Consider the following 12,675-nt stretch of genomic DNA (forward strand, 5'->3'; position numbering starts at 1 on the left):
CTGGTCTTGGTGACATCCGACTTCAAAAGGGAGTTTATAGTACAGATCAATGCCTCCAAAGTAGGCCTCAGTGCTGTACTGTCTCAGGAAGTCAACGTGTAGGGGGCGTGGTTTGCCGGTCGTGAAAGATGGCTGCGTGAAGCGAGAGCTCCAGCGAACCTCCAGCGACAGCGGGACTGAACACCCCATATCTACTCGATTAACACCCGCCTACTGAGACCAGACAGACCCAGTGATGACCAGAGGCAAACGGTCGGTTAAGAAATAGGGAAAGCTGGACTTTTACCTTGAAAAATGCCAAGGCCAAAATGGCGCCGCTTCCCCGCCTCTGCCTCGAACACCAGGACCTGACCACCCGGGTGTCCGGAACGATCGTATGGAGACCCCTGCGGAGATAACGTCGGCCCGCCTTTGTCTGGGCCATCTGAAATCAGAAGAACTGGACTACCTCAGAGCCAAATTAGTGGACCTTGAAGACAGGTCCCGCCGCAATAATCTTAAATTCCCCTAAAGATCTGGCATCCTATCTTCAAGGCCTCATGAAAACCCTGATCCCAACTCTTTCCACTCATGATCTAATCCTAGACAGAGCACACAGGGTAATGAGACCAGGAAGTCAACGGGTAGGAGCATCCCGTTGTCTTCCTCAGCTGTAAGCTCACCCCAGCCGAGACCCGGTATAGTATAGTGGAGAGAGTGCCTGGCTATCAAGTGGGCACTCCAGTCTCTCCGCTATTATTTATTGGGGAGAAAATTCCGCCTGGTGACTGACCACTCCCCTCTCAAGTGGATGAGCCAGGCCAAGGACAGAAATGCCCGGGTCACCCGATGGTTTCTCTCCCTACAAAACTTTAAGTTTTCGGTGGAACACAGGGTAGGCCGGTTACAGGGAAACGCGGATGCCCTGTCCCGGGTACACTGTCTGGTGTGTGTTCACCCCCTCAGGGTTGAACAAAGGGGAGGGGGGATGTGACACAGTAAGAGGTTTGGTCTGGGAAAACAGGTATCTTCCTCCCAGCATGTGCTGCTGGGCTGATTTACAGCCAGGTGAGGTCAAATACCGGTCCGGGTTTTGGCAGGACCTGGATGTCCTTAAATAGGCAGCTGGGCTCAGAAGCCATGTCTGTGTGCTTGGATCTGAGGCCTGTGCTGGGCTGGAGAGCTGAGCCCCGTGTGTCAGGTGAACAGGCCGCCTAAAGCCTGTATTTGGACTTTCTGAGGAAGAACTGCCACCAAGGTGATTTTTTGTTATATGGGTGTGAAGTAACACCAACACTGCAAAAGTGACATTTTGTTTTTGGCACCATGTGTGAATAAACACTGAAGTTTGAATTACAAACTTGTATTTTGCCTCTGTACTGCGCCCGCTCATCCTAACTACCAGAGCAAATCCCCACAATATGTAAATGAAATGGCCTCCTCCACTGACGAGCAGGCAATTGTCGGGAAGGAACACTTCCTTCCTGACAATCGTCTGCTCAGTTGATCAGGGTAAAGGGGCCTTTACCTACACTAGTTTATAAATGTAGTTCTCCACTGCCATGGCGCCTACTTGTGTTTACCCAAAATACAATCCAGAACCAGACAAAAAGAAATATCTTTGCTCATATCAGTTTATATTTTATCTGAATAAAACGAATCAAGTCATTTTGGTTTTCTTAAATCCAGTATGTAAAGCAGAGAGAGAACTTTATAGAATGTAAAAGAAAAGAAAATACATTTGTGTAAAAAAAACAAAAAACAAACATAAAAACAATAAATATATGTTACAGACAGACAATATTACTATAATTGTACATCACTGCAAAGTACAGAATGTATTGGGAAATTTAGTTACTGTTCATTAGGTAAAGAACATAAGAAACATGATACACTAGGTGATAAATTCTGTGATTTCTGCATAAAAGTCCCTTTATTGTGTTTTATAAATGTGACAGTTTAAAAGGAGTTAGTCACTTCCTTAAAGCACTACATGCATAGTACTGCTGCCTCTGAATCTCTATATGCAAACCGCTATTGGAATACATTGACAGGGCTTCTGTGTCCACTCTCACAATGGAAAGGACCTTCTGAGCAGCAGTTCACAAGTGTTCTCCTTCTATTCTAGAGGCAAACTGCAGCAGACCATCACAGAAACAGGGCGAGTATCAGCATAGTCAGGGGCAGCGGTACTGCACTTAAAGAGGTATACCGGTTTTAATGATTACATTTATTTATATAGACAATAGGACAGCTGTTCTGAAACTACAACTCCAAGAATCCTCCTTTCACTTCTGTGGGAGTTACAAGAACGGCCGATTAAGTTTTTATGCTGGGCATTGTAGTTTCACAGCAGCTGGAGTGCCGAAGGTTTCTGATCCCTGCAATAGGATGTTGAAGAACTTTCTAATATACATCTGTTTTACAATTTTGCTTGCAGATATTTATTATATCCATACAGTAGCCTCTCACTAAAGAAAAATAAATGGTATGGCCCATTCTAGTCCTGTGAAATGCATCTGTAGGTGAGCTGGATAGGACTTGTCATGTGACCCGGCTTTCAGTTAATTGCCTAGGTATCTAACAGGTGAACAGTAAGTAGTATATTGAGGAGCAGAACATATATTTTCCAAAGTAGCTGTCTAAAATGAAAGGTGGAATCTGATTGGTTGCTATGGGCAACTAAGCCAGTTCTAGTTTACACCAGTTTGAGAAATGACCCCAATAGAGTATTACTTCCTGCAGCAGCATCTCAACATGTCTGTCAGTGTCTGTGAAGAAGCAGATCTGGGCGCTTTTTTCCCTTTAACATTAAACTTTATTAACAACATTACATCACCTACAGACAGGCAGCCATTTTCTAAATGTCAGGGATTATATGTGTGTACAGTGTCATATGAACCACGTGCCACGTTTCAGTTATACATTACACAGGACTGATATATGGGCTGTACCATTCTACTGCATATAGAGGTCAACTGCCTGATTTAAGACAGGTATGTATGAAGACTTTTAAATACATGTATATTAGAAAATTGAAAAAGAAGTTTCCAGCACTGTAGTATCGTTGTGTTGCTTGTTTCTTTATTTGTGGTAAAACAGATACAGCTTAGATGAAAATCCTCTCAATTCAACAGCAGTTTACGCATTTCAAACGTCAAGTTCTTAGTCATAACTACTTAGTCATAACTAGATGTTCGAAATGCGTAAACTGCTGTTGGAGTGAGAGGATTTTCATCTAAGCTGTATCTGTTTTACCACAAATCAAGAAACAAGCAACACAACGATACTACAGTGCTGGAACCTTTTTTTTGTTTTGAATATGAGGTCTTACCTGTTTGTTCCTTGCACGAGGGGTTAATCCAAGACTAAGTCAAAGATGAGCTGGATTTGTTCTGTTTGGACATATTAGAAAATTGTATGATTTCTTATTATATAAACTGGAATACCCCTTTAGTAGTGCTTGAGGGAGGTGACCGGTTCTCTTTGAAGTATAATCTCAGGTAAAAACAGTACATTAAGCTACAGGAGGATTTCTTCTGGCTCATGCACACTGAGCTCCTTCTCTCCCCTGACATTTGCCATATGGGTAAAGTTGACAGACTTACACACAAGATCTTCGATATCAGATATCCCATTGATATCAGTGGGTTCATCCGAATTTGTATCATGTGTATGGCTAGCTTAACTAGCAAACTTTGCATATTTTATTTTTATGAAATCTTTGTGGCTTGCCTTCCTCACTTAGGAGGGTTGTCCAAAATTAAATATAAAACAAAAATCTAACAGCACAAAATGTGATAAAAATACTTCTGTCTAATCACCTGAATTTCAGTCCTCCCTGGCAGTGATGACTTGCCTGTACACTCATGTGACCACTGAAGCCAATCACTCGCCTCAGCAGTCTTAAAGGGGTATTCCCATCCCAATGATCACTGTTAAATCTGTTAATGATTTAACAGTGATCATTTTTGTAAATACATTTAATTACCCAATTCCCACCCTTTTAGAGAAAATAAGTCCCCTTACCTGATCGTTGTCTTTTGGTCTCCCCTGGTTACGGCCACCTCTCGTGTCGAAACCCGCTGGGCCGCGCTTGCGCAGAAGATTTTCTCCCGGCCGGGCCCCGCAATGTCCTGAACGCGCACGCCGCCGCGCATGCGCCATGATGACTTCTTCCTTGCCAGTATAGTACAGAGCCGCGAACGCGCACGCCGGCTCCGTACTATACAGGCCAGGAATAAGTCACCATAGCGCATGCGCGGCGGCGTGCGCGTTCTGGACATTGCGCGGCCCGGCCAGGATAAAATCTTCAATCTTCTGTGCAAGCGCGGCCCAGCCGGGAGAAGAATCCAGGAAGTGAACGTCGTGCTCAAGGAAGGTAAGTATGAAAAGGGAAGATGGGAATACCCCTTTAAATGCAAGGCCAGGGACTGGCTGCAGTGGTCACATGGATGTATGGCACGCCATCACTGCACCAACAATGAACAGCAGGGACTGCCAGAGCAGCAGAGGATTAATCAGTGGAATACTTTTTTTTTTGGGTTTTACTTTTATCATACTTACTGCTGTTAGAGTTTTGTTTTGTTTTTTTATAATCCTGCAAACCCTTAAAAACAACTCCTCATGTATACCCCGACACTAAGCCTTATGATTAATTCACACGGTCAGTGTTCAGTCAATGATTTCCATCAGTGATTGTGAGCCAAAACCAGGTGCCATTCTAAACACAGAACACGTACAGATCTGTCCACCATACCTTTTCTCTGTGTAGCCTCCACTCCTTTAATTGGCTCACAATCATTAATGGAAATAACTGACCAAAACACTTGTGTGAATAAGGCTTTATTGTATTTGATCAAATTTCTTCTTATATTTTTTTCCTGTGCAAGAGTAAAATAAAAATAGCATTTTAATGAGTGCTAAAAGTGAGCCACTATATAGGGCTAATGCTACACTGTGACTGGCTGTGTCACAAATATCGCAGCACTGCCTGCATCACAATAGTTAAAGTGAATGACGTGACGTTATGACTCGTAAGTTGCTGTGACATGAAAATCACTAGAAATCTAAACCTGCTGGATTTCTTGCAACTGTTGTGTTGCAGTGTCTTGTGACAACAACGCAACCCCATTCACTTTCATTGGCTGCAAAGCGGGCAGCTCTACACTGCGATTTTTCCCCATATGAGTATCACGGCCAAAGTCGCTGTGTAGCCCTACTTTAACACTGAGGTTCTGAATCATGGGGTAAAATGGTAACAACAAACTTTCAAAAAGCAACATAGACACAAGACAGCTAGAACATAACGCCACCTTTTTAGAACAGCTTTTATATAGACGTGTTGAGAGTGTTCCTTTAAATGAGGCATAAATAGTGGTGGACTGCAGAAATTACATTAAATGCAGCAAAAATGGGCGCAAACAACATATTAGACTTCAGCACTTGCAATAAACTAAGCCAAAGTAATCCTTGACATGAACATTTTATTTGACCCTTCGAACATCTTTGTGGTTTGTGAGATCTGATTAGGGTCTTTGCAGAAAAAGGTTTTAGGCACGTTTTAGGGAATCTTCTGCTGTGTGTGTGGGAGTAAAAACTAACCAACAATGTCCCCTCACAAAGTGCAGTAGTACAATTATAGGGGGGGGGGGGGTGAGGAACATAGGGATTGTCATCTTTTCATGGAGGAGGGCAGCGGTGCATATGTGTGAATTGATAATAAAAAATAAAAAAACTGGAATAGATATATGTCCCCATACAAACGGGAACAGGAAAAAGTGAGAGGAGTGTTCACCGACCAGTGTCCTGGTCAATTTAGGATAATGTCTGAAGACAATAAGGCACATAAGCTTACAAGTCAATGGCTTTAAGAATCTTGCTGCCACAAGGCTTCACTGCATTGTACTGATATGTTAGCTACAGAAGGCTCATTGGTATGTCCACCCACACCGGCTCTTAGGTATATTTTTCCATTTAACTGTATTTAACAGATAGAATATTTGGGTGCTTCTGATCACAGGAAGGAGTCTTCTTCCCCTCTGGGATCTTCTATAAGTAGTGTATGTTTGTCAGGATCGTTCAGAGACACACTGTGCTGAGAATGTTTATCAGACAGAAAGTTGAGGGAGTTGAGGGAAGCTCTGCTGTAATTCACAATGCGGTCCAACATGCTGAGCTTCGGAGAACTTTTCAGGTTTTCTGAGATGCCGATGTGAACACTGATTTCTGATGGAGACTTTCGCCGCAGTTGACCTTGAGCTTTCAGTTCCAGTTTCTCACGACTTGGCTTTTTGTAACTGCACAAATAAGAATAAATGTGTATTTATTTGGGTCTATAAGTAGCGCATACCATGACCTGTGTCCTATGACCTTGCTTACAACTAGCACTACTGCTATACTTAAGAATAAACAAACAAAACAATAGCTGATCTTAGGGAGACCAGCTACAGAAAACACTGTGGAGCCTCATTTAAGAGTCTCGACACAGCAATCCAAAGTGCAAAGCTCCCTGGGAAACCGTGATATGCAAAATAACCGTGGCGCCCCAGTTATGGGTCTTCACTGTGTTGAAGACCCATAACTGGGGCTCCACGGTTATTTTGCATAATACTTAAGAATAAAGGATCGTCACAGCTAGAGATGAGCGAATTTCATGTTTTGAAATTCGTTCACTCTTCGTTTGGTGGTAAAAGCAGAACTGCGTTATGGATTCCGTTACCACGGACCATAACACAATTCTATGACGGAATGCATAACGGAATGCCTTTAGAGGCATTCCGTCATAATAGAAGTCTATGGCCTGCATAACTGATCCGTCCCGTTTCCGTTATGCAGGAGAGGATTCAGTCATAGAATTGCGTTATGGTCCGTGGTAACGGAATCCATAATGCAATTCTGCTTTTACCACCAATCACAGCTTTTAAGAACGGTGTTGGTTTTTACTTTATGGATTACTAAAGGTGAGGAATCAGACTATAACCGTGCATGTCTGGTACAAAAAAGGTACAGGCGAGCTGGAGCTTACTTTTTCATAGTAATCTAATATGTATAGGGGCATTGACTTGTGTCCGGTTTAGTAACTTCTTATTGATGAGGCAGAACATGAAGAAAATAAAACCATGTCAACAGCAAAATGTTCAGTTACAAAATCACAAGCAGCAATAAGGAATGAAACAACACGTACAGTTTAAGCAGCAGAGAGGAGAAAACAACGGAAACTGAGGAGGCGGCCATAGCTGCGGATCCCATCCAGGGCTGCAAAATCAATCCCACTGGCATGAACACACCTGAAACAGTGGACATATTTAGACATAGATAAAATAAATGACTGCTCAATGTTATAATTCTAACACCTACAACACTGTTAAGCCCAATTACAGCTGCTTGTAGCACCTATATTCGATAATAAAAATTATTACATTTTTAATAAAAAAAATAAAAATAAAAAAATCACCAAAAAGTTATTTTACCACAAAATGCATGCAATGAAAAAAAAAAAAAAAATGCCCAAATGGGCCATAGCCTTCAAAAGGGTTTCCGAGATAACTTAAATATTGGACAAGTCCACTAATGCTGTAAAATAAAAAATGACTGTAAACTAACCAGCTCTCTGGGCTGCTGGTCCCCGTCACTTCTTGTTTACAAACTGCAGTGGTGACAAGCAGGGGTACAGCACATGACCACTGTAGATCGCCGATGACAGTGACTAGCTTCAGCAATCATATGCCACATACCGTCAGTGTCAGGAGGACCAAACCAGTGGTGCAGAGAACAGTGCCAGAGAAAGAGGTAAGTATTTGACGAGATTTTTTATTATCTCCGACAACCCCTTCAACACTGATGGCCTATCCTTAGGATAGGCTGTCAATATTTGTATGGTCAGTCTGTGCCTGGTATTCCGGCTCATTCCATTCATGTGTGGGAGAAGTTTCAGTTCCAGGCTCAGTCCCAATGGTTTCTGTGCGGCCGGATTTCCGCCGGATCCCATTATAGGCAATGGGGCTGGTGGGCACTACAGTAACATCCAGCTCTGCCGGAGCCAGAGAGGTCTCTACCAGAACAGCCTGCCAGAGACTGTTAACAGTCTGCCAGATAGCTTAAAGAAGCATAATCCACTTATTCCTAAATAATGAAATCTCTGGAGTATCTCCAGAGTAGCATTACATACCTGCAGCTATAGGTATACCAATGAGATTGTAAATCAGGGCAAAAACAAAATTTATTCTTATTCTTCTCACAGTCTTGCGCGATAAGTCAATGCTGGCGACAACATCCAGGAGATCATTCTGCATCATAAAGACATAACCAGATTTAGTCAGCTCTCATTGTAAAGTATGTATCTTCTATGGCACATTCACATCTATCAGCATGCAATGAGAGCAAGATGAGAACACTCTCTATCAATCAATACACACTTTGCACATCTGGTATATAGGCCAGACACACATGAAAGTTGAAAGTGATAAACTCAGTGTGTGTCAATGAGAGGTCCTGTTCTGGCCTCTGCTCCCCAGGCAGGATTGCATAGCATTATACTGATTTATAATGCTGTGTAAGCCTTAGAGTCCTGGAATCTATTGTATTCCACTGACAGCATTATGCACACGCTGCGAGTTCCTCACATTCAACTCACTTGTGTGTGTGGCCATAGGCAGAAAAACTTCATTCAATGAAAGCAAGAAATCCTGTGACTCAAATTTAATGTTGGTCTTTTCTGTGTTTAAGGAGCAGTGAAAGGGTTAATAAACATCAGCTAGATAAAAAGCTCAACATAAAAGTGGTATTTTGCAGGAGAAAGCAGTTACAGCTTCTGCTCCCACCCGGGGGTCCAGTTTAGCACAAACTAGAAAGAACATAACACTATGAGCAGTGATGAGGGTCCTGCCACAGCAATATACAAAGAAAAATCTCTTGAAAACATCAGAAAGTCTGCCAGTCCTGCTGACAAATACCCCTATATACTTTATATGTCTGGCCCAGCTGTGCATGTTTAGCAGGTTAAAGCTCCAAGACTTACCCGTATAAGCACCACGTCTGCAGCTTCAATGGCTACATCTGTGCCGGTCCCTATGGCAATCCCCACATTGGCCATGGCCAGAGCAGGAGAGTCATTTATTCCATCGCCCACCATTGCCACTCGTGTCCCTTGGTCCTGCAGCTGTTTTACCTTCGCTACTTTATGGGATGGGAGAACCTCAGCAAACACTTTGGTTATACCGACCTTGGGGAGGAAAAAAAAAAATTGCGTAAACGATATAAATAATTTATTACACAGACTGGGAAAAGACGTACATCAGTTTAACCACTTCCAGACCGGGCCATTTACTCTGTTCCTGACCAGGCCTAATTTAGCAAATCTGACATGTGTCACTTTAGGTGGTAATAACTTTGGAACGATTTTACTTATCCAAGCCATTCAGAGATAGTTCTCTCCTGACACATTGTACTTCATGTTAATGGTAAATTTGAGTCTATATGTTTTACCTTTACTTATTTAAAAAAAACTAAAGTTAACAACAATTTGAAAAAATTCACTGTTTTTTTAATTTGAATCTCTCTGCTTTAACCCCTTAGTGCAGAACGCCGTACATGTACGGCGGGGGATGCATTGCCAGAATGCATTCCGCCTTACATGTACGGCGGGATGATCGGGCGGGCACCGGAGCGGTGCGCACCCGATCACTGCAGGGGTCCGGCAGTCCCTGGTAGCCGGGCCCCTGCTGTATCCGCCGGCATCGCTGTTTACAGCGATGCCGGCGGATTAACCCCTTCTATGCCGCGGTCCGCGCTGACCGCGAGATAGAAGTTGTTTGCGGCAGGTGAGTGATCGCATCGAGTCCCCGCGCTGCTGTGGCGGGGACCCGATGTGTGACAAGGCAGCCCGATGCCGTGCAGAGGCTGCCCAATGCCCTGCACGGCATCAGGAACTGCCTTCTACGGGAGCCGAGGAGATCCAGCCTCAGGCTGGGTCTCCTAGGCAACCAGTTAGTGTATGACTCAGTGTCATACACTAACAGGCAATGCATTACAATAAAGATGTATTGTAATGCATTGCAGAAAGGATCAGACCCCTAAAAGAGTGGGACAGAAATAAAGTTAAAAAAAAAAAAGTAAAAAAAAAGTGTTTGGAATAAAAAAATAAAGTTTCAAGTAAAAAAAAAAAAAAAACGCCCCATTCCCCTGATTTTCTAATAAAAAATTGAAAAAAAAAGAAAAAACACACATATTAGGTATCGCCGCGTCCGTAACGAACGGCTCTATAAATATATCACATGATCCACCCCATCTGATAGGCACCATAAAAAATAAAAAATAAAAACTGTGTATAAAAAAGCCATTTTTGTCAACTTACATCACTAAAAGTGCAACACCAAGCGATCAAAACGGCACATGCCCCCAAAAATAGTACCAATCTAACCGTCACCTCATCCCACAAAAAATGAGCCCCTACATAGCACAATCGCCCAAAATCTGAAAAAACTATGGCTCTCAGACTATGAAGACACTAAAACATTATTTTTTTTGTTTCAAAAATGAAATCATTGTGTAAAACTTAAATAAATAAAAAAAATATTTATATATTGGGTATTGACGCGTCCGTATTAACCTTCTCTATAAAAATATCACATGACCTAATCCCTCAGGTGAATACCGTAAAAATAAAAAATAAAAAACGGTGTAAAAAAAGCCATTTTTTGTCATCTTACATCACAAAAAGTGTAATAGCAAGCGATCAAAAAGTCATACGCACCCCAAAATAGTGCCAATCAAACCGCCATCTCATCCCGCAAAAATCATACCCTACCCAAGATAATCGCCCAAAAACTGAAAAAACTATGGCTCTCAGTCTATGGAGACACTAAAACATGATTTTTTTTGTTTCAAAAATGAAATCATTGTGTAAAACTGACATAAATAAAAAAAAGTATATATATTAGGTATTACTGCGTCCGTAATAACCTGCTCTATAAAAATATCACATGATCTAACCCTTCAGATGAAGACCGTAAAAATAAAAAATAAAAACGGTGTAAAAAAAGCACTTTTTGTCATCTTGCATCACAAAAAGTGTAATAGCAAGCGATCAAAAAGTCATACACACCCCAAAATAGTGCCAATCAAACCGTCATCTCATCCCGCAAAAAATGAGACCCTACCTAAGATAATCGCCCAAAAACTGAAAAAACAATGGCTCTCATTCTATGGAGACACTAAAACATGATTTTTTTTTGTTTCAAAAATGAAATCATTGTGTAAAACTGACATAAATAAAAAAAAGTATATATATTAGGTATCACTGCGTCCGTAATAACCTGCTCTATAAAAATATCACATGATCTAACCCCACAGGTGAATACCGTAAAAAATAAAAAATAAAAACGGTGTAAAAAAAGCCATTTTTTTGTCACCTTAGATCACAAAAAGTGTAATAGCAAGCGATCAAAAAGTCATACGCACCCCAAAATAGTGCCAATCAAACCATAATCTCATCCCGAAAAAAATGAGCCCCTACACAAGACAGTTGCCCAAAAAATAAATAAAACTATGGCTTTCAGAATGTGGAGACACTAAAGAATCTTTTTTTTTCTTCAAATGCTTTGTTATGTAAAACTGAAACAAACAACTAAAAAAAGTTGTCATATTTGGTATTGTCGCGTCCGTGACAACCTGCTCTATAAAAATACCACATGATCTAACCTGTCAGATGAATGTTGTAAATAACAAAAAATAAAAATGGTGCCAAAACAGCAATTTTTTGTTACTTTGCCTCACAAAAAGTGTAATATAGAGCAACCAAAAATCATATGTACCGTAAAATAGTACCAACAAAACTGCCACCCTATCCCGTAGTTTCTAAAATGGGGTCACTTTTTGGGAGTTTCTACTCTAGGGGTGCATCAGGGGGGCTTCAAATGGGACATAGTGTAAATAAACCAGTCCAGCAAAATCTGCCTTCTAAAAGCCACACGCCGCACCTTTCCCTCTACGCCCTACCGTGTGCCCGTACAGTAGTTTACGGCCACATATGGGGTGTTTCTGCAAACAACAGAATCTGGGCAATAAAGTTAGAGTTTTGTTTGGCTGTTAACCCTTGCTTTGTTACTGGAAAAAATGGAGCAAATAAAAAATTTGGCAAAAAATGTAAATTCTCAAATTTCATCTCCATTTGCCAATAACTCTTGTGGAACACCTAAAGGGTTAACAAAGTTTGTAAAACAAGTTTTGAATGCCTTGAGGGGTGTAGTTTCTTAGATGGGGTCACTTTTATGGAGTTTCTACTCTAGGGGGGCTTCAAATGGGACATGGTGTAAATAAACCAGTCCAGCAAAATCTGCCTTCTAAAAGCCACACGCCGCACCTTTCCCTCTACGCCCTACCGTGTGCCCGTACAGTAGTTTACGGCCACATATGGGGTGTTTCTGCAAACTACAGAATCTGGGCAATAAATTTAGAGTTTTGTTTGGCTGTTAACCCTTGCTTTGTTACTGGAAAAAATGGAGCAAATAAAAAATTTGGCAAAAAATGTAAATTCTCAAATTTCATCTCCATTTGCCAATAACTCTTGTGGAACACCTAAAGGGTTAACAAAGTTTGTAAAACAAGTTTTGAATGCCTTGAGGGGTGTAGTTTCTTAGATGGGGTCACTTTTATGGAGTTTCTACTCTAGGGGTGCATCAGGGGGGCTTCAAATGG

General features: G+C 41.6%; 1 protein-coding gene across 1 annotated transcript in view; it reads right to left on the reverse strand.

The window, feature by feature from the left end:
* Positions 1-4,336: 4,336 nt before the first annotated feature.
* The window catches only part of ATP7A (ATPase copper transporting alpha), a 125,326-nt gene continuing 116,987 nt past the window's right edge, over positions 4,337-12,675 (reverse strand). The window contains exons 20-23 of the mRNA XM_040406495.1: positions 8,999-9,202; positions 8,150-8,267; positions 7,166-7,268; positions 4,337-6,278 (exon numbers count right to left, since the gene is read on the reverse strand). Of these exons, the coding sequence (XP_040262429.1) occupies positions 5,996-6,278; positions 7,166-7,268; positions 8,150-8,267; positions 8,999-9,202 (708 nt within the window). The 3' untranslated portion in view covers positions 4,337-5,995. The remainder of the gene's footprint in view (positions 6,279-7,165; positions 7,269-8,149; positions 8,268-8,998; positions 9,203-12,675) is intronic.

Source organism: Bufo bufo, chromosome 8, assembly GCF_905171765.1.
Source record: "Bufo bufo chromosome 8, aBufBuf1.1, whole genome shotgun sequence".
Lineage (NCBI taxonomy): Eukaryota > Metazoa > Chordata > Amphibia > Anura > Bufonidae > Bufo > Bufo bufo.